Here is a 22505-nt window from a genome sequence, read left to right as displayed (position 1 = left end):
TGAAATTTAAAACAGAGGGGCGTGCTGCACAGAAGAGGAAAGGGTGTTATTTGGATTTAGGTTCTGCAGAACATGAGCTTTTGGAGTGGTCTGTGTCTGTTTGTGCAGACCTCTACATACAGTGAATTGAACTTTACTTCTAGAATTTAACTTCTGGAAAGTGAAGCAGGCTGCATTTTGAAACTAAACTTATTTAATGAGAAAACGTTAAGAACTTGCTTCAGTCAAATCTTTTTGAAATTTGTGGTACAGATTTGATGTGCCTGATACTGATGTGGCCACTTGAATAATTTCTCTATGTGCCTACAGAAGGCAGAATGTATGTTTGCTTTTGAGCAAGTGTGAAGAAGCCTTCCAAGTTTGATGTAACTACTTCTGGAAAATCATCCTGGTGCTTTCTGGAATGCAGGGATCTAACAGCACTTCTGCTTGTTCAGTACTTTGTGTATAAAGATGTTCAAACCCAGTGATTCAAAGTGACAGCCCTTGTGCGTGCTTAGCACACTTGTGGATACAATGTGAGAGCAGCGGGTGGTGTTTGATGGCTGATACTTTTTGAATGGAAGAATATTTCAGCCTTGTTGCTCTGACTGTTCAATTAAAAGAGAACTATTGTCTCTCAGCCTGCTTGTCACAGTCAGCTGCAACCAGCAATAATTAGCTGTGCAGCTATGCTTTTTGGGTTTTTTGTTTTGTTTTGGTTTGTTTTGGTTTGTTTTGGTTTTTTTTGTGTGTGTGTGTGGTTTTTTTTTTTATTTATTTTTTTTCCCCTTTACTGCTGTTTCTCTGTGTTTGATTTAAAATCATAAAATAGCCAGTACTGACTAGGTACCTACACTCTCACAGGATTGATGGGTTTCTGGATGTCGACTGCACTGGGCATGTTGTTTTATCTTCTGTGCCACATTCAGAGAGCCCCTGAGCAGGGACAGTTCCATTCTGTGACTGTTAATTTAAAGCTTGCCATCCTGGGGATTGTGTTTTTCCATGGCACTTTGAAATGACTGAGGTTTCTCAGGCCTGAGTTCTTCTGTCGTTCTTTCTTTAAGTTTGGACAATTACAAGAGATTGCTTCCACTTGGCTTTGTCTCTTGCCCCAGAAGCATTCTGCCTGTCAGCACTCTGCTGTTGTTGTTTCCATTTTAACACTGGGGGATGTTCTCAGTGGCTTCTTTGAGACTGCTTCTCCTTCAAAATGCTTGAGACACTTTGCATTCAGCTTTGGTCTCTGAGATGTGGGGGAGAGGCTCTCTAGGAAGGGCTCAAACACTACTTTCATCAATTGCTAAGACCTGCTGGGGTAAGTGTTCAGCCAGCACCATCCACAGAGGCTGATTGTATAAATTGTGAAGTCCTTTTTCACCAGCAGTATTGTAGATAGCTCTCTCACCGTGTGCCTGTTCAGTTCCTCTGTTGTTTTTTGGGTCTTTTTAACCACCTGTTACCCAAAGCCTTGTCTCAGTGTTTCAGGTGGAACGAAATCATAGCCAAAAAGTACGAGATCACTCAATAGGTGAGATGATGGAGCTTGCATAGAAAACTGATCATCTCCCTTGGTGATTTTATTAACCCATTCTTTAGTGGTCCCCAAGGTGATAACTTTCCTAAGGGAATTACTCTCAGGACAGACATCTCCTTTTCCCCTTTCTACCTCAAATTTTTAGCCTCTTCTTGAGCTGGTTTTTTCTTGCTCCTCCTGGCAGCAGGGTGTCATCACTTAATGCTCAGGGGAGGTGGGTGCAATGCTGTGCTTGGCAAGCTGCTGCTAGAGCATTCAGCTGAGCTTCTTGTCCCACTGGCAGCAGCTTCTGGCTTTCTGACATCAGCCAGGCTTTGATCAAGGGCTGACATAACACAGAGCAGCTCCAAACTTTGAATTAGGGCAGAAGGTACCTTGAGGAGAGTCAGTTGACATTTCTATCAAAACCAGGTGCCCCATGAGTAAGGTTGGGGCCAGAGTTACACAAACATAACACCAAAGGTTTTTTTCTAGTCAGCTATTTCATATCCCAAACCAGCTTCAATAATTTTTGTCCTACAGCTATATTCAAATCAGTGAAAAAGCATATTTAACCAGGAGATTTTCCTCTGATATTTGTTCACAGGATGACCAGCAGCATAAAGTTGCATGTGCCCAATAACCATGTTTCATAACTTTTATTTTGCCTATGCTCTCTGCATGCACTGGCATCTTTTCAAATCGCTGCCTTTTAAAACATGAAAGAAAATCCTTATATTGTATTAATTAGTCCTGTTGCATGATGAAAGCTTCAACAAATAGAGCTGATGGGTTGTGTGATCTTATGTGTCAGGCAGTGGCTGTTTTTCATAGCTTTAAATAATCACAAATCGAGTTAGAAATGTCTCTGGTAGGGGATGGGAGTTAGAGCTTGGTTTCTCTAGTTCATTGCAGAATTTGTTGCATCACTAGGAGTGTGTTGTTAATTCTGAACAGACCTCACAAAGCTGCTTATAATTTAAGACCACATGATGTATATTGAATTTTCAACTGTTTGTAACTTAGACAGACCTTAAGAAAGGTGGTTAAAGTTTTTCATCCTATGTATGGAATAAGATAAAAAAAGGAAATGCACTTTTGGTCAGCAGCAAAACCCCAGCATTTGTAGCAGCATTTGTGTTTTGAAAAAGCACATCAGGCATGAGAATGTTTGTGTCAGAAAATGTTCTGGCTTTCCTGCTGGAGACTATAGAGTTTGAAGAAGGGATGGGAAGCTGGATGCCAGAAGCAAGAGCAACTCCCTGGAGTATCAGGGCACAGAGCAGAACTGGGAGACACCAGGGCAGCCCCAAGCCTCAGGAGCCTCCCTGGGGATGGGGCTGGTTTGGTTTGAGGTTTGGTTTGCTTTCTGAAGATGGCTCAGCCTGCATTATGAAGAGGAGGCTGTGCCCAGGCTGCATCTTTCTTTTCTTTACATTTGTGTGAGGATGAGATAGTGACTTGCTGTAAGAGCCTGCTGAGCATCACCTGCCTCTTCAGCCAGGGCATTGAGATGCAGATCTTCTTAACTTTCATCTCTTTTGCTTGTGACAGTGAGCCAAAACTCAGCATAGTCAGCTCAGAATTACCATGATTGCCATCCTGGTGCCCAGAGTCTGAAATCTCAAAATGTGTCATAGATCACCCCAAGTTGAAAAATTTGAAAAACCTATCTCATCTCAAATACTTGGGTCAGAAATGTGGGCAAGTCCATTGCTTGGGTTCAGCTTGTGGTAAATGTAATGGGTAAATTCGTGTATAAAATATTGTATCAAAAGTTTGGTCTATTAAAAGCTACTCCAGGGCATCTCTGAGATTCCAAGGCTTATTGGGCAAGAAGTAAAACCACAAAATTTGCAACAGAAATGACAGGGCTGGACTGGAGATGGCCCATTCATTAATGATGGGCCTCTACTTCACAGCTGCTTGACATCTGATATCAATCTTGATCATCCTCTTGCTGGAGGATGATCAAATCAACACCCCAAAGACGAGATCCAGGAAGACTATCAAATCATCTTTTCATACTTACGGGAACCCCTTTTAAAACCTCACTTGGAAATAAAGAGATACATGAATATTTGGACTCTCAAGGGACTTAGCCTCAGGATAAATAACCTGTATAAAAACCAAGACCCAGTGGTGTGTGGCTGAGGTTGGATGGTACCAAGTTACTGTCACTCTGCCCACCCAGCATTCCATCGATGTTGCCCGATTTTATTGTGGCTTTTTAATTTGATTTTGGAAAAATTGCTGAATAAATTCTTTTTATTTTGAATTGGCTTCTAATAATTTATAACAAACTCTTGAATATCATGGTTTTGGTGGAAGCAGGGGACTGGGGAGCATCCAGAATGTGATGTACCTTGACTCCTGATTTTTCTCGAGGCACTTACAACTTGCCTTCATTAATGTCTTTTGAACATTTTCTTTTGATAACAGGCCAACTGCAGCCAGGAATGGTTAGCTTGAGAGCTTTATCTCAACATGGGAGTACCAGTAGGATTCTGCACAGTGCTTTTGACTCCAAACCTTTGGCTCAGTTACCTTCTGAATGCCAAAGTGCCCCCAGTTTGGTTTGTTCAAGCTTTTTAAATACTCTGGCCAGCTCAACTTTTCTTTCGTACTTTTAAAAGAAGATATGATCAATGGACCAAAAATAGAGTTAATAGTTGCTTTTCCGAATTGACTTTTTGCCTCAGGTGTACTCAAATTACCTTCTTCTGTTGTGATCCAGCTGGGGACCTAAATAAATAATGGAATCACAAAAATGGTGGTTAGTTTAGTTGTCAAATGATATTAGCTTCAATGTCTTTCTACCTATCTTTTTTTGAGCCCAAGAGAGAAATATTTTCAGTCATTCACAACTGAGAAAGAATATTTGGAGAACATCACTTTGCACAAGTGTTGCTCTGTAATATTTAAGATTTCTATATTTATTTTACATCCAGATGAGGAGAGGCATAAAGTGAACTTGACGCTTTTTCAGCCGGAGTGTGGTCTGAGGAAATGTAATGCTGGATACAATTGGAACACGTGGCCAAGGTTTTTTTAATGATTGTGAGACAATTGAATTTACTGAATTATCTCAACCCACACTGTTCTGATACTATTAATTTGCCTTAAATGAGTTGAAGCAATGCAATGCACAGCAGCCATGTTTTCTGTGTAGCTTTCTAGTCATTAATAGTTCATTATACTTTGTAATTTAGATTACCTGTTAGTATAATTATGGTAAACAGTTTCCTATACTAAAAGCTCATAATTCTCTGTGCTGCTGCTGAATAAACTACCATGGTGATATGAACAGTAAAAGAAATCAAAATAAAACAAAACTTCAGGATTATATGATGTAGGACAGGAATATATGATGTAGTAGGAATTCTTTGAAATTTATAGAAGTTTTAGGCACAGAGAAGGTATCCTCTAGGTGACTGTTACATCTGCAGAGAAGACATTTGAGTTGATACTGTTTTATTTTTTTAAAGTAGATTATGAAACAACCAGAAGATTTAAATCCTTAAGCAGTGCTGAAAGGAAATAGGAGACAGAATAACCTTAGAAAGTTTCTCCACGGACAGTAGCAATGACCTCACATTGCAGTGTTCCACAGTGCAGAGGATGCTTTTAATAGAAATTTCAGCAATTTTTTTACTTTTCTTATCAAGGAGAAGTTTCCAAGTGTTTTGGTTTCAGTGATTTCATGGGAGCCTGCAGCTTGTGCCACCTGATGTTGGGCACATAGTGGCTATCATTCCCCTTAAGGGCAATATTGCTATTAGAAGGTTATTAGAAGATAATATTAGAAGGTGATTGTGAAGATAATTAATGCCTGTGAAATGCTTTATGTGTTTGTGTGTAACAAAAAGTTTGATTACAAAGTTCTTTCGAGCTCTCACTGTTTAGAGGTGGGAGGCATGACAATGTGTGACACAAACCCAGCACAATGCATACTTAAACAGTCTGACAGATACTCATTCTTGGAAACTGAAGCTCCCTAATACTCCTTGAAAAATTCAGAAAAGGAATTGTCAGTACCACAGATACAAATTAATTATACTCACGTCTGCTTTTATTTTCATCAGCACTGTAAAAACTCAGGAAGGTGACAGGAGGAAGATGTCACTTGGGATGCTGTAATAAGCTGGTACAGGACAACAGGAACTGCAGACTGTACAAAAGGAAAAATTCTGAGCATCACCTGCAGTCCTGTGTGAATGCCTAGTGATTAAATGAAAGGAACGTCTAATAATACTGTTTATATAATCTCATAGTTCAAGGGATAAATAAAACAAAATAATTTTCTCTTTGATACATCAGAACCCAAAGGTTGCCATGCTCATAATGTTTTTAATGTTATTTAAGGAATGCCTTTTACTCAGAATGAAAAACAGGAGGAAGGAATAAACTCTGTTACAAATAGTGATTTCTGTGCATTTGCAAAAAGGAAAAAAAAGTAACCTCCTGGTTTGCTGAAATCAGAATATACTGATTCTTCTGCTGTCACTTTAAAAGGTACTGAATGGACTCAGTAGATCTGACAGGTTCATTCTTCCACTGGTTTTACAAAGGTGCATATTTGATTAGAAGTGATGCATCGTATTTCTCTGCTTGACTGGAGCTCCTGATATTAGCAGGATGCAGGAATGTGCTTCTGCAAAATGCTGAGATGAGAAGCTGAAGGCCTTCCACTTACTTACACCATCTTTCAGATTTTTAGGTCTGAATGACGCCGTTTTAATGTTTTTGGCTTAATAACATCCGTTAGATTCCTACTGCTTGGACAGGTTTTACTCAAATCCTTAATTTAACCTTCATAGTGACACAGAGGACAATATATTGGGTTTTAGATATATGGCACAAGTACTGTGTGTAAGAAATTAACTTGATGGGTAACATAATGGTTAATTTTATTTGTCGAGAAATTAAAGATGTGAAGAATGATGCTTTTTAGAGTGTTGTTACTTTTGATGGTGATTGTAATTCAGAACTCACTGAACGTTATTAAAGTGTCCCAAGTAGTATGTTTAGAATACTTTAAAGTTTAAATTCTAATATTTTAGAATATTTAAGCATCTAGGTTCCAAAGTAGTACTTATAATAAGAATGAAAGGAAATTATGTTTCAGCTGTATTTAAATATACTGCTGAGCATGTCACTGTAGATTTGATGGAGCAGTAATTTTTAATTGTACTGGCTATAAATGGGAACATTTTTGGATGGTAAATAAATATTTACAGCTTCTGACTAACCGTAATCGAAAATTAGTTGTTAATAAAACTTTCAAGAAATGTATATGAATGTTTTAAAAATTAGATATTAAAAAAATCAATGGTTTGGTGGGTTTTATGTCTATTAATGTGGATTAAACAAAAAGTTTGTGTCATGTCACATGTCAGTTGGACATAGTATCTTATATTTACTATATTCCATTTGCAGCAGAGGTGCTTTGGAATTCATCCACAATTTCTGTGTATTTTTACTAAAATTGACTTTTATTAATGCTATTGACCAAAAAATTGGAGACAGTAATAAGACATAAACTTTGATTATCTTCTCTCAAGCAATGCCACTACTGAGGGCTGATTTGTTGCATGGTGCTGCTGTAAATTGCTTCAAAAGGGTGTTTCCAGCAGAGCACTGAATAATGTAAGAGTTTAGGATCCTATTTAATTGTACATGACCCTTTTGAAATGCCAACAGTTCCTTTTTTTTTTAAAAAAAATGTTAATTCAGAATGGATTAACAGGAGGTAGTTTTATTAACTCATAATATGAAAATTCCCATTTGTAAGAGAAGGAAGGAGTTAATTTTTGAAATCGGTCTGTTACAATGAGATTGAGTCAGCAGGTTTATTAGATTTAGGAAATCTTTTTTAGCCACCTTTCATATTAGAGGAGATGCAACAAGAATCTTCACTGCTTAGACGTTTCCATTAATGTCTACAAGCAATTTCTTTAATCAGCTCCCTGAAGTTTTTCTTTTCATCACTTGCAGGTTGTGTTATATCCAACTTCCAATAGCCCGAAGTCTCCTGATCTGCATAAAATGATAGTTCCCAAAAACAGCCAGGACAGTGACCTGAGAATTAAACTGGCAGTGAGAATGGATAAACCACCTCACATGAAGCACTGTGGGTGAGTGGGATTTCCTGGCCATCTCTCTGTTATTGTTTTGTCTCGCTGTGCCTGTGTTTTAACGAGGTGTATCTGAAATCCTAAGGTGTGTAAAATATTCTAAATGTCTAAACCATTCCCTGTGGTGCGGTATTGTGTTATATCTTTATTTTATACAGAGGGTTTGGGGTGGTCAGCAGTAACATTTCAGATGTTCAGTGATGTGTAAAGATGACCAGCTACGTCTGAAATGCAGAACTGAGAGTACAGTCTCATTTACATACTGGTTTTGAATGTTAGAATTTATAGCACTTTCTTAAAAAATATTTAGAAGAAACATATTTTTCCATTAAAATAGGATTATTTCTATACCTAAATAGAGTGGTATTTGCCACGTAGTCTCCCATTCCTTTCTCTGTGTGCTGTATGGTCTTTGTCTTGCAAAAAATTTATGTATGAATGCTTAGTTTAAGGATGGTTTTCCCTCTAACACTGAAACTGTGTGGAATAGATTATTAATGAGGACAGCCCCTTTAATTGACTGGCACCACTGTTCTTCAGCCCACCTGCAAAAATAAATAGTGTTGCTGACACTAAGGAAGTTTGTATCCTATGTTACAAAGCAATCACAAAGAATCAACATATTTCTTCTATTTAGGAGAAATTTAGGTATTTTTTAGCCTCCTCCATGCTATTTAGGTCTTTTTTTAGTCTCCTCCTGTTTGCATCCACTGTACACAGGCAGTAATTGCCAAAATTTCCTGTGCGTGATAATCTCTTCAAAAAATCAACTAAACTTACTTCAGATTTGTCAAAGTGGTAATCAGTTGGGCTCAAATTTCCCAGGTATCAGTCTTACCCCTCAGTTTGGTTGTGTGAAATTTAGCCACAGATGGATAGGACTGGAACAATGGGACTTGCTGGGTGGAGACCTGTGGCTGGTGACCAGGAGCTGTGAGGAAAGAGAGAGAAGAGAGGGAAACCAACCATGGACTCAGTGGGGGAACTGGAGCTACTGTGCTTGGGGACTGGAATTGAGTCAAGAAAGCTTCAAAGCAGGGCAGCAAATACATAAGGGAAATGGGATAATGCAGCAGGAGAGAGCAGGAAAACTCAGCTGACATGAGTAAGCTGGAGTGGAGAGGAGCTGGAGAGGAGAGCTCAGTGTTTGTCTGTACTAAAGCGTGATGCTCTCCTCCTGCCCCGTTCATCTGCGCTCACCAGACACCTGAAATGGTTTGGTGATGGTGGCACCTCTTTGTCCAGATCCAGCTGAGTGCTGTGGGTTCAGTTTGCTGCTGCTGGAAGGCATTCTGGTGCAGCAGTGCAGGAGGCAGGGAGACACGGTGTCCATCCTCTTCAGCTGCCTCGCCAAAAGGCAGGCTGGCTTGAGCCACATCAGCAAAAATGTGCAACAGATTCACCTGGACACGACCTGGTTCAATGGTAAACTTCTCCCTCAACACATCAGGGGTATTCTGCTGCCATGCACCCGTCCCAAGCAATGATTAGGAGTTCCCATTTTTATCAGGTCACTGATAACGTTGGGGTCATGCTCTCTGCATCCCCTGTTATATATACTGGATCCAGAAAGTTCCAGTGTTTCCTTTCATCATGCTTCTGTGTTTCCCCAGAGGCTGTCTTGGCAAGGAGCTGTTCTTCTGGGCTCTTCAGAGCATCTTCCTAATCCCCCAATTCGGTTTTTCATACTGTTTTATATCAGTAGTCTTGTCTGACCATTAAAGAACCCAATCAGATATTGTCAATAATTTAGTTCAGCCATCATCCCTTTTGTCTGCTGCTGATGGTTGCTTCCCCAGATTGATTTTGAATACTCATCTCCTGGCACTGTCATTTCCTTCTGCATTTTACTTCAGGGTCACCACTGTGTCTGTTCTCCAGGCAGACACTGCAGTTCTTCCCACCAAAAATGCTCTAGGGGTCAACATTCCATTTTCTTTATTTCTGTTAGCTATAATGACACTAGTTAAGGAAAGTTAATGAATGTGTGGACTTCTCCACCATTAGTATAAGTGAAATGAAATAAAAACTTAGTAATTCCTTCAATAACTGTCGGGGGGGTTTCCTCACCTGAGCTTTAGGTGGTTTAAAGTCCTTGGCCCTCTAAAAAGCCCCGAGTCGCGTCCGTGTAAAAAAGCAGAGTCCTCAAGGTCTGTTTTCAGGTTTCTCGTGGTGTTTATTATTTGGTATCTCAAAATTTTCTCTGCTCCCAGCCAAGGTCTGGACAGCAGCTGGGACACGAGGTGACAGCCCCACAGATGGGATGTTCCCTTACATTTATACAGATAATTACGTACTAGTTATTTACTATTTTGTGCCAATGCCCAGTGCCCACACCAGAAGTGTCATTTCTACTTTGACCCAATCCACTCTAACTACTTTGTGCCATCACCGCCCCAGAAAATGGGGGACGAGGAAGAAGGAGAAGTACATGAGGTACCACCCAAATTCCACCACCTTGTCCCCATTTACTTCTATTCTAAAAATTCTAAGACTATTAAATTCTACATCATCTACTGTGCTAGACTACAATTTTCACAGCCTGGGAGTTTGTAATTACTTCTGCAATGTTGGAAGCTTTTCCCATGGATTAAAATCAAACCCGGTGTCTCCCTGGGCTCTGTGCCAAGGTCTCTGAGCCCCCTGGACCGTCTCCACACCCCCCTGTCCAGGGCTCAAACTCCTTTCCTCAGGTCCCAGGCCATCCAAGGGGATGTCCTGGACTCCAACAATAACCATTGGAGAGATTGGTGAGGTACTGTAGGAAACACTGGAGCTGCAGTGAGAGGAAGGAAAAAGTCATTTATTTGGAGAGAAAAGAACATCTGCAAGTAGAATTGTTAGTGTGTACAGTCAGAAGAATTAATGTTATGAAGTGACATCATCTAGACACTCCCTGCAGCCTTCTCTTGACTTCTGGGTGAGTGTAAGTTCTGAGTGATCATTTGCTGGTTTTTTCAAGAGGAATTCCCACCTGCTTCAGTACACATATTATAGCTGCTGTGGTTCTGAAATGATGCTGTGTTATCAGGCAAATCTGCATCTGTGAAAAGGCTGGGAACGTGATGGATGATGGGCAGGACGATCAGAAAGGCAAAGGAATATTTTGCAGTTAAAATTGTTGAGGGTTGCTTGGGAGAAAGTGGCTTTTATCTCCATTTGTGGTGCACAGAAGGCCTTTGTAAGAGACTGAAATGTTTCCACCTGTGGTAACTGATGTGTTAATTGTTTCCTGTTTGATAAACTGGAATCTGATTTCACAGAGATCACAGGAAAATCTAATTTTCCTGTTACCAAGGGAGAATAGCCCCACCTCCCAGGATCATACACTTATGAAGGTGAATCCAGGGAAGCATCTGGAATTCTGGAGGAGCTGCAGGAGTGGAGGCATTGTCACTTGGCTGAGCCAAAGGCTTGTTGTGACAGTGCCAGGCTCTGCCATTCCCTGGCAAACCTGCACAGGGTGGAAACTCCAGCCTCTCTGAGAAGCAGTGTGTGCATAAAGTGAAGGAGGCCATAGGATAAAATCAATTGCTGAAGAGCTCAAAGGCAGCTGCTGCTGTACTAAATAGTGAAAATGACACTATATATAAAAATAGGGAGATTTTTGTCTATTTAGTTTATTTGAGGTATTTTTGTTTGTTTAGTTGATTTTGGTTTGTTTTGTTGTTAGAATGTTGTCATCTATTTAAATACAGTGTCATAAAGTACACAAGAGGGATGAATATAAAAGGATGACAGAACGTGATCATCTTTTCTCCTGGAAATCCATCATGTCAGCAAATTGATTTTTAAACCTTTATAACTTCTAGTGTGGCTAATGCGTTCAACTTAGCCAGGTTCTAATTCTTCATTGTATTTTTCAGAAGAGTCTCATGTCCTTCACCAATGTTTGAACGAGATAAGTTATGATTTCTGTATGTTAGAGTTAACCAACTAACATACAAGACTCATATGTCTCATACAAAAGCAATCTGTTGGCATTACAGAATGTTTTTCAGATGAGAATCTCAAAATTTATTCAGTATTGAATTCAAATTTTATCCTCCAGCCAGTTGCAGAAGGATGGGTTTTAGTAGTTTATCTCTATTTAAGATAATTACAATAAGAGACAGGTTTTTTTAGATATGGGAACTGTACCCAAATATTTGAGTTTCTGCAATGTTGGGAAAACCCACAATCTAATAGTGATTTTCAATTTTATCTCTTCAGAAAAGCTTTTAAGACTGAGTTTACTAACACAGGGGATATGCTGGGAGACTTCAAAACCTGTCTTGCATTTATTCTTCAAGAATATTCAATTCTACAAATTAGACTGTCTTGTACTAAAAGTCACAAGTAGTATTCTGGGCTGCAGCACCTTCAAATCATGTTCTGGCTTTGATTTCTACACTCATAACCAAAATTTATTTTAAATTAGATTATAAAGTTGGGATTTTTTAATTATGAATTGTAACCTTTTTAAGAGCAAGAATTAAAAATCTTCATGACTCAATGCTAATGTGAATCTCAATTGCAGTTCATTTGTACTTCTCCAAAAAAGGAGGTTGATTTTTATGTTGACACATTCATAGAGTTAATCTGCTGTTACTCCACTAATGGGACTTCAAAAAATAATTGATCAAGGAAACAATTCATTGTATTCTGTTACATGCTTTAAAAAATGAGTTACAAGTGTAATTAATCCCTATTACACATCTTACGGTAAATAATCTTATTACTTATTTTACACTTTTATTTTTATTCCTGCACGAAATTCTTGCTCTCAAAGTGGGAATTAACTTGACTGATTCATAACTATCCTTTTGTATCTAAATCCTGTCAATCCTTTGCAAGGCAAAGCATTCACAGGTAGTCTGAGTAGTGGCAAGGTAAATATTGCTCATTAATGGGCATTTGTTGAACAGTTCCAATTATTGACAATTCGTGATATTCCAGATTACTTTTTCATAATTTGTATTGGTTTTGCTTTCTCACAGAATGTGGTAACCTTTCTCTTATCTAAAATAATGAGCTAATACCAGGTACTTTTAAAATCTCCTTTATTTACTAAAGCAAACAGCAATATAAAAGATTTTTTTAAACATTTTTTTTTTGTGTTGCAATCTTGAATCTAAAACAAATATTCAGAGGAAAGAAGCAAAATTGGAGCTAAAAACTTCCTCTGTAAAATGCTACAAAACCTGTTTCTATCTGTTGAGTTACAATAGCAGCATTAGGGAGGCACTGTTTGCTTCAGGAAGGCTCAATTGGATCTCCTTAATTCCTAATTATATTAGGGTTGAAAACCCCAGCAGGACAGGTTAATTGACTCAAGATATGTGGGTTGCTCTAAATATCTTCTCTAATGCAGTTTTTTTTTTTATTTTCTTTTTGATGTGCCTCTGCACAGCTCTGTGCATGTAAATCATGCATTATTTTAAAAAGTGGATTGTGAGTCTGCCTGTTGAGTTGTATCTTAGCATAGCCTAGTGGTTACTAAAGGATATTATTCTATTGCTTCCAATCTAGGAATAAAAAAATAGGAATACTGAATATTTTTAAAGCTTTCTTTAAAAGGATTAGTAATGCCCAGTGGTCTTATCCCAAATAAAATAAAATAAAATAAAATAAAAATAATAAAGTCAAATTAAATTCTTAGTAATTAAACAGCGTGAACAGGACTATATTACCAAGTGGAAGTATTTGGGTTTGACTTCCAAAGTAAAATATTTTGGCCTTGCTCTTGCCCTGGACTTTTCTCAAGATTTGAAGGGCAAAATTCAGTCTTTAATGTTCTGTTCTGCTTTTTGCTATGACGTGTTGGATATAGAAATTACATACCTTTAATTTCTTAAACTTTTCCATTTGGAATAAAAATTCTCCAAGCACTTAGAAATTTCTCTCTGTCCCTCATTTACAAAGAAAGTATTTTGGTGACTTCTTTAAAATCGTAGTCTCTGCAATAATAAGGAATCTTATGAAATTATTTTCCACTCAACACATGATGTTTCGGGTTTTGCTTTGTTTTTTTGTTTATAATTGTATTTTGAGAATATAAGGCCACCGTTAATTTGCTAACATTTTAAATATTTTTTCTTTTTTGCCCTTGAAATTGGCTCAGAGGTTCTTAGGAGAGTATTTATTAACAGTAAATGTAGAAACTGGTTCCTGCTTGTGACTGAAGAATCCCATTTCTCCTCCTGCTGCCGAAGTTTCAGAACCAATGGAAATCTGTGAGACAAATGCTCTGAATAGCAATCTCCTAAGATGTACAATTAGAGGATAAGTAATTATTTCCCCTCGTTTTTAGGACACTTGTAACCCATCCCTAAGAAAGGAATCTGAGTATAACCTGCTTAGGAATCACTAGGGGTCACCCAAGGTGACGGGCAGTATGGTGACAAAGCTGAGGATGGCACTGGGCACTGCTGGCTTCTCTGGGGTATTTATTCTTGGATAAATTGCAGTCACTGCTGCTGCTGAGCTCACAGCTCAGCTGAGAGGAGCCACGGGGGCTCTGAAGTCAGCCAGAAGGAGGGTGGTGCCAGCTCTTACGGGCTGTTTGTCCCTGGGCACCTGGGAAAGAAGAAAGAGCACGACGAGAAACAGAATTACTTTGACAACTTGAGTGTGTAATTGTGTAATTGGAGTTTGGTCTGAAGATCAATGAGATCTGCTCCCGTTATCATTATTTCAGAAAAAAATATGCAAGGTGAATGCATTGAAATGACTCTTGGAATTCTGGGTTATTGGTACAGATAAAGATGTCAGGAATACAGTCACAATTCTCTCAGCAAGTGCTGCAAGACCCTTCATGATTTGAAATGTGTCAGTCCTTAGTCTCTGAGCCAAAACATACAAATATGTCAGAATAACTATAAAATTCGTTTTACCAACGGTTAAAAGATGAAATAGAAAGAATTTTTTGCTAATTTAAAACTTCAAGTTTAATTTTTTCTTATAGGAATAGCTGTAGAATTGTTTCAAAGCGAAGGAAAGTGTTAGAAACCTACAGTAATACTGAAGATGTTTCCAACATCTTAGAAAATCCTTATTAATGTTTGGTATTATATGGTAATATGAAGCATAGACTTCTTCAATTAGTATTACTTTCTGTGAGATAAAACTTTGTATATTACTTTTCAACAGTTACTGAAAATATGTTTCTCCTTAATGTTTTCCTCTTTCAAAAGCAAGAGCAGATTTTCCGAGAGATTTTTTTTTTTTAGCTTTTTTATTTCTCATCAACACAGCATAATTTCCTGAGCCAAATATTAAAATACTCAAATACTTACCTAACTACAGAATTTCTTCATCTACATGTGTAAACTCTGCAGTTTAAAAATTGAAAAATTGATTCATTTTTCCAAGTTTGTGTGCTGCCTGTCTGCTTGTAACCATAAAGTCAGCATAGTAGCACCATCTAGCTTTCTGTTAGCTGCTGTTGCATTATTTTTTTCTTAGAAAAGGATAGCAGAGACTTCAGCCACTGCCTCAAAGATCAAAGTTCTCCCTTGTCCTTTGGTAGAATGCTTACTTTTTGGTTTGTGAATGTCACCATCAGGAAGCACAGAAGTCAGATGGAAGCTGTTGAGTTTGTTTAAATTTTGCAAGATTTACATTACAGCAGATACTTTGGAATTCTTTTCTAATCATTTAATCATATGGCCTCACTATAGCAGCCAAAAAAATTAGGTGTTTGGGCCATGTAAGCATTGTCTCACTTTTCTCAAAGCAATTACTGGGTAGGATGGAAGTCCTTGACACCTTGGTTTATTAATGCTACACTGGCAATTGAAAACCAGAAAATGTGCACTGGAGGTAGTGAGTTAAACTTCTCTGTATATATATTGCACTCAGAACAGTAGTTAGTATCTTTGTCATTTCTACTACAATTACTTCTAATTAGTCTGAAATAAGTTTAGGAGGTAAATCTTTCTAAAAATGCCTGAGAGATTTCCCGCTGCCAGCATCAGGCCTCCCAGGGATTTTTGGAGATGAGCAGCAATCCTTATACAAATGGGAGATTTTTTTAACTAGCTTTGTGCCATTTGAAACTCCTCTGTGAAAAGATAATCCTCAGCAGGTCTTCCTCATGTCTGGGAAAGGGATGATTACCCCAAAGTAAAGAAGTGTTCTTGATTCACTAACCAAGGAACAAAAGTACTCCTAATTTCTGTTAGTCACAGTTGTTGCCTTGTGAAATCTTGTTATGTGTTGAAACACTGTGGGATGCAGCAGTCTGCTGGATGATCCCATCACAGGAATTGTGTGAGTTCATCTCGGCTGGGTCTAAGGAAAACTTAGTTTTTTTAAAACCCTCTCATTGTGGTTTTATACTGTGCAGTTTTTCTTGTCTGTCCTGTTACTGGAATGCTGAAATATCTGCATCTCAGTCTAGCTGGCCTCTAGTGCCCAACTCGTCCAAAGAACTTCATTCTCATCTACCCACACCGAGAAACTCACTTCCAAAGAGTACTTTATAAGCTGATGGAGATGTCTGGAATACAGAAAATTAACAAAAGTGTATATCTCTAAAGGGAATTTTTCATGAACTTATTTATGAAGCAAAAGTGGGTTGGAGGTTTCTTCTACTCCAGTTGAGGAGGTCATGGGACTTGGTAGCAGAGAGATGTCATAGTTGGCCAAAACCCAACACAAAACCCAAAAACTGACACATTTATCCCAGTACCTGCCCTACAGAACTGTTGGGGTCACTGATGTTCACAAAAAATGTTCACAACAGTTTTGAATTAGAGTTGGCTCCTGTTCAGCCTCAGTGCATGGACAATGTGACCTTGTATTTGTATTTTGAAACACAGGGTGAAAGATTTCGTTGTCATTTCTGACAGGAAGGCATAAAGAAGTTATCAGAGTTTCAGCTGAGTTTATTTAACTTCAGAGACAAAAGACGTGTGAACTACCAAGTTGCATTTCCCAAACCATGTTCAGTCTAGACCCGTGTCTCAGTCTGACCCAACTGCAGCATGAAGTTAACGTGATTCCTTTGAAACCATAAGAGCTTCATAAGAAAACTTAGGAAGAGGGGATAATCTTTCTTTTCAAGAGTAAATCACAGACAGTTGCTGACTGAAGATCCAAGACCCTGAAGCATGTGAGTATCCTTTTCTGCAAGATTGAACTGACAAGTCACAGCACAGAGTAAAACCAAGTATTTCAAGGACTTCCAGCATTTGGAATGAGGCTACTGAGGAAGTAACAGAAAATTTAAAAACTAAAACAGTGGATTTATATATCACCAGAAATGTTGGTCAAATTTTGGCCCATAATTATTAAACAATTAGGTGCAAAAGCAATGGTGTGCATTTTTTGTTTATTTTGTCAGAGGGTCAAAAATGTCATTCATTTGTGTAACTATCTTATCCTGCTAAATTCTAAACCTATCCTCATTTTTACATTCATAAAAGAACATGGAGTTGCATATATATATTAAGGTCAAAATTTCCTATGTACCTTATAAGCTGCACTTTTAGTGATGGATGAAGGTGTTGCTATTATTATACCAAGGTGTCTCATGTGAGTATTTTCTGTTTTGCTGTTTTGTGCTTGATGCTGGTATTTCATTGTGGTAAATGAATGTCAGCATCTTGCCGTGGAGAAAAGTGCTAATGTGATAAGTGTCTTCATTTAAATGATTTTACACGCTTTTGCAAAATCAATTTACTGTAATCAGTTACTTCTTCAGAATTAAATTGAACTTCATGAAAAATGACACGTTAAAATTGCATTAGTGATTGATTGGATAATGATAATGGGTTAATGCAAAATTACTATGGAAGGAAGAAGCAGAAGTGCTTATCCTGCTGCTAGATCCTTGGAGAGCAGATTATAGCTATGAGCCTGATTTTCAGGGCTTCACACAGTAATTGCTTCTAAGGAGGCACAGGGAATCTTTGAAGATCTTAATGATATGCCACTGCCACTTTAATTGCTGAAAGAAGCCAAGAGAAATCCTAATTGCCGAGAGAAGCATTACTAATTAAGGTGTCATTCTTCATTTATTCCGTAGTAATTAATCTGAAATATTTGTAAAAACCGAGATGTAAATTTAGATCCAAACTCACTTAGCTTAATCACAACAGACTTCATGTGAAAAATATCTGTGGGTTAGGCCAGGTTGACTGTAAAACTTAAAATATCTATTTTCTTATGAAAAATTTTGATTTGCTTTTGCTCATAACTTTTTAAAAAATGAAGTAAAAGAATTGAGAATAGATCAAAGAATCTGTCTTTATTAATACGTAATTTATATTTAAATTGTGATTCCACCCTTACATTAAAAATCTGTTACAACTGTTTATATAGGTTGCTTCTTTTTTATATATATATATTTCTTAATATTTCTATTTCTAAATTTCTCTATTTTCTATTTCTTAATTTTTCTATTTCTTAATTTTTCTATTCCTTAATTTTTCTATTTCTTAATTTTTCTATTTCTAAATTTTCCTATTTTCCATTTCTATTTTTTTATATTTCTTCATTCCTTTTTTTATATTTCTTAAAGCTCCGTGCATCTGAAATGTTAAGCTGGGTTTTTCTTCAGCTCTGTGATGGGCAGAGCGATGCAGGTTCAGTTGTATATGTTCTGTCTTTAGATCATAACTGCAGCAACACTTCCTCAGTATCTTTTTGCCTTTACTAGGATGGAGTGTGCATGATTGATGAGGTGTAGAAAAGCCCCATGATCAGCACTGTGTGTGTGTCTAATTCTTCCGTGGCTCAGCTTTGCTCAAGTCCTTCTTCACCCTCAGAAAATGAGCAGCTGGTCCTGCTGGTACCTGCCCATTTTCTGCATACTGGGTTTTGTACCTCGTCCTGTTCTCAGCCTTCTTTAATGCAGTTATTTCCATCCTCACTGTGTCCTAAACCCTTCCTCTTTTGGCGTGGGTTATCTCCTGTGGTTTATCTGAATGGCGCCTTGCGTTCATATATAAATGCCAATTCTTTTTCCTTTTGTTATGTTTTATCTCAGCACCTTTGGCCAAACATCTCAGTGGCCCACAGAACCCCTAGGTAGATTTTTCTAGTTTATACTATCAATTTTTAGTTTGGATTTCTTAACTTAAAGGCTCTTCCCATCTCCACTAATTTACCGATGTAGATAAATCCTTTTTTCTTTAGGTATTTGATTTAAGTACCTGAAAGGGGTTGGGCCAAACTGGGCAACATCTTCAGTTGCTGCCCATGTCAAGGGTTCCATTAAGGCTTCAATCCTAGAAGTACATGAAATACATGTTCTTGTGTGAAATCTTGCATTTGTGCTTGTAAATAGCTGCTTTACTGAATTTTTTAAAAATACAAAGAATGCAATCTAAACAGTTCTGCCCAATACTGGAAATGCTCAAATCAGAACTTCGGAAAGTTATTAATTTGCAAAAAATTTTATTTTTCTATATTTTCATTAGAAATAGCAAAGCTGTTGGTAACTTAGAAGGTGAAATGATCCACTAATATTTTACTGAAAATAGACCTTCAAATTGTAGGGGAGAAATTGAGAAAATACTTTGATTTGTAGCTGATTGGATTTTTTTTCTAAAACACTAAGTAATAACTTTAAAATGTATGTGTTTTTCCAACCAAGTAAGCAGAATAAATGGGCTGTCCAGTCAGTGCTTTGAAGGTGGTATTAAGAAATTAATTTTTGTCATGCTGTAGCAAAAGGATCCCTCATTGGGTCCTCTTAGGGAAAATCATCATCTAAATAATTTCATGGACGTGAGGTGAAATATAAGTAAGACTTTTTTTTTTTGACTATGCATCATTGGTCTTACTAAAATGAAAGCATAGAGTAGGCTGCCTTTTTTTTTTTTTAATAGAATAAATGATGAAGGAATTTATCATATCAGAGGTGCTCTAAAATTTGCAGTAAAAAGTTCAGATTATCAGAAACTTCACAGTAACTCTACAGTGTAATTGAGGAGACTCTGGTCTGACTGGAAAGTTCAGGTTGGCTTCTGCTGAAATTTCTATTGTTACACAATTCCTATAGCTTTGGAAAAGTATAATTCAGAGCAAAATCTGACTTTCAGTTTTGCTTGAATGTGCTGCTCTGTAAATGCACCCAAAATATGTTGATGGTATCATTAGAATGAAATTGCATGCAGCTATTCCTGCTTCATAACCTATTCCAGAATTACGTATATGGTAAACTCTAGGTTTTATTTTGTATTATATTTTTGTTTATTTCAGATTAAAAATTTTAAATTTTTGCCATCTAAGTTTCTTTTGAGACTTGTCTAGAAACTTCCTTACATACATGAGTTTGTAGCAATGATGATGTAACTGATTATGATATTCACAGCATTATGATTTACATAGTCATCTAAGCAATATTCTTATTTTCCTGGACTGCAGGACAAATCATCATTTAAATAATTGGTTTAGATTTTTCTTTATATTGCTTTATTCTACTACAGATAAGCACAGCATACATATCTTGCAGGTAAAAGCTGCAGTTTATTTATGGGCCTTTCTCATCTGGTGATCTGAGTTATTTCTTGATACTATACACTCATTTGTGGCATCAAATTTAAGAGAGTTATTTTCCCCTTACAAACATTGTCACTGCATATGGTCTGACCTGGCCTGGCATTATTTCTGCACTCAGAGTGCAGTCCTGTTAACTGCAGGGGTGGGGACATGCCACCTACCTCTGATGTCCTTCTGTCTCTTGTACTGCCCATCTGTTACTTCTAGGAAGGTAAAATTCACCTAATTTTTTTTTTTCTTTTGGAATTAGCCTTTACAAAATCAAAGGTACTTACGGCAATGAAATTGTTTTCAGGTACTAAAAGTATGTGACTAGTCTAATCCACCCTTTGTGTGTCAGAATGCTTCCTCAGAAACTGTAGGGTCACTTGTGTCCTATTGTGAGGGTGGATTTCAATTCATAATACGTTATTTTTTATTGGCAAAAATAATTCTAATGCAAAGGCAGAATGTAAAGGCAGAGACAACTTTTTATAAATCCAGTTAAGTGGTTTGTTGATTTTTTTTCCTCCACAGTAGTATAGTTTCAATTAGTCAAGTATTTTTGGCATAATAGCAGCGCCCCATGGTCCTGTACTGCTCTTGTGTTGTTCAAATGCTGTTTGTCATAGCTAGCTCCCTTTAAATAATCCATGTCCTGTTGAATGTGAACACAATTGTGTTGGCAGATAAATACTGTACTGTTTTTTCAGGAGCCTTGAGGATGTCTCATCCCCAAACAGGCATCACCTTGGTCAGCTGGCAGTTTCTGCAGTGGCATCAGTGCAGTGATGCTTTCATACACAGTTATGCACTCTTAACTCACTCAGGCTTTTTATATAAATAAAAACTATAAAGAAGAACTTATCCCATGCTACAAATGGTCGGTTTTGTGTGTTTACCGTCGCAAACCTGTTTTAGTTTAATCCCATCTTAAATTAACCTTGTGCCTGCTCAGCACTGTGACTCTGATCTGGTCCTGAACACTTCCAGGGACAGGGCATCCAGAACTTCTCTGGGCACCCTTTTCCAGTGTCTCACCAACCTCTCAGGAAAGAATTTCTAATTAATATCTAATCTAAACCTACCCTCCTTTAGCCTAAAGCCATTTCCCCTTGTCCTATCACTACAAGCCCTTGCAAAAAGTCCTTCTCCTGTTTTCTTGTAAATTCCCTTTAGGTTCTGGAAAGGTCTCCTCAAAGCCTTCTCTTTTCCAGGCTGAACCTGGAGAGCATCTTTGTGACCTCTGAGCATCTTTGGACTCACTCCAGCAGGTCCTTGTCCTTGTGTTGGTGGCCCAGGGACTGGACACGGTGCTCTGGGTGGGGTCTCAAGAAAAATGCATTTATCTCAATTCCTGCTTGTGTCAAATCCTGTGCGTGGTTTGTCTTTGGAGCAGCAGACAGCAAAAGCCTCTAAGACTGCCTTTGATGCTGCTGGTTGTATGGGCTAATGTGGGAACAAATTGTGGGAACAAACAAAGTTTGGGTTCCACCACTCAGTCCCCATTGGGGTCAGACCAGCTTCTCTTTCTTTCCACGTGGAGGGCTCCTCTGATAATGGGAGAAAATTACCAGCCCAAAACTTCCATCTGCTTTTCTTCATAGCTTTTCCCCAAAGATGAAAATGGATATGGTTATGATGAGAGAAGTGTACCTTCTAAATACACAGCCAGTTGCTCAGTAAATCAGTGCCTTAGAAGTTACTGCTTTTATCATGTGTTACCACATCGGTGATTTTAACTGCTGATTTAAATTTGGAGATCATTTTAGGTTCCAAGTCTTGAGCAGAATGCGCCGTGTCATAGACCAAGTGAAAGAGAATAAAAAATTTGGCTCAGTTTTTTAGCAGTGCTGATGTAGAGAAGTGTGCCTGAAGATGTACTCCCCTCACAGCTGGGTAGCTGACAGCAATTCCCTTTCCTAAAGCTGGATGTTTGTAGCTCTACACCCTTTTTCATCAGGTTTAAAGTCTTAGTTTGTAAGGGCAAGGGAAGATCTGAAGCAAACATCTAAAGATTTAAGAGTGCAGGATGATTCTTTTTGGATTAAGGGCAGAAGGCTGGGCATGGGATGTCATTTTTCAGACCTTTTAATCATTTAGAAACATATTCTGAGTAATGAAGCCACCCAAATGAAACTGGATCAGAAACATCTGGGACAGGTATTAAATGTTACAAATATTGCCAGTAGCTGAGAACACTTGCTAGGCTAAGGTCTTTATAAAATGGTACAAATGTGACAATTGGAGGGGGTTTTATTCATTGCTGATGAAAATAAAAAAAGCTTCAGAGGAGAGAAACCAACAATTTCTGTAAATGCAGCCTCACCACTGTTTTGTACATTGAGAAGTGATGGAAACAACTGCGATCCTTAGATTAGAATTGGATGATGAAGTTA

At 37.9% G+C, this 22505-nt stretch overlaps 1 protein-coding gene across 1 annotated transcript in view; it reads left to right on the top strand.

Annotated features, from left to right (window-relative positions):
• The window catches only part of CADPS2 (calcium dependent secretion activator 2), a 269361-nt gene that overhangs the window by 121505 nt on the left and 125351 nt on the right, over positions 1-22505 (top strand). The window contains exon 5 of the mRNA XM_066318926.1: positions 7496-7635. Coding sequence (XP_066175023.1) covers positions 7496-7635 — 140 coding nt within the window. The remainder of the gene's footprint in view (positions 1-7495; positions 7636-22505) is intronic.

Source organism: Sylvia atricapilla, chromosome 5 (genome assembly GCF_009819655.1).
Source record: "Sylvia atricapilla isolate bSylAtr1 chromosome 5, bSylAtr1.pri, whole genome shotgun sequence".
Classification (NCBI taxonomy): Eukaryota; Metazoa; Chordata; class Aves; order Passeriformes; family Sylviidae; genus Sylvia; species Sylvia atricapilla.
The sequence above is the reverse complement of the archived record's forward strand: the minus strand, read 5'-3'. Positions and strand labels throughout refer to the sequence as shown.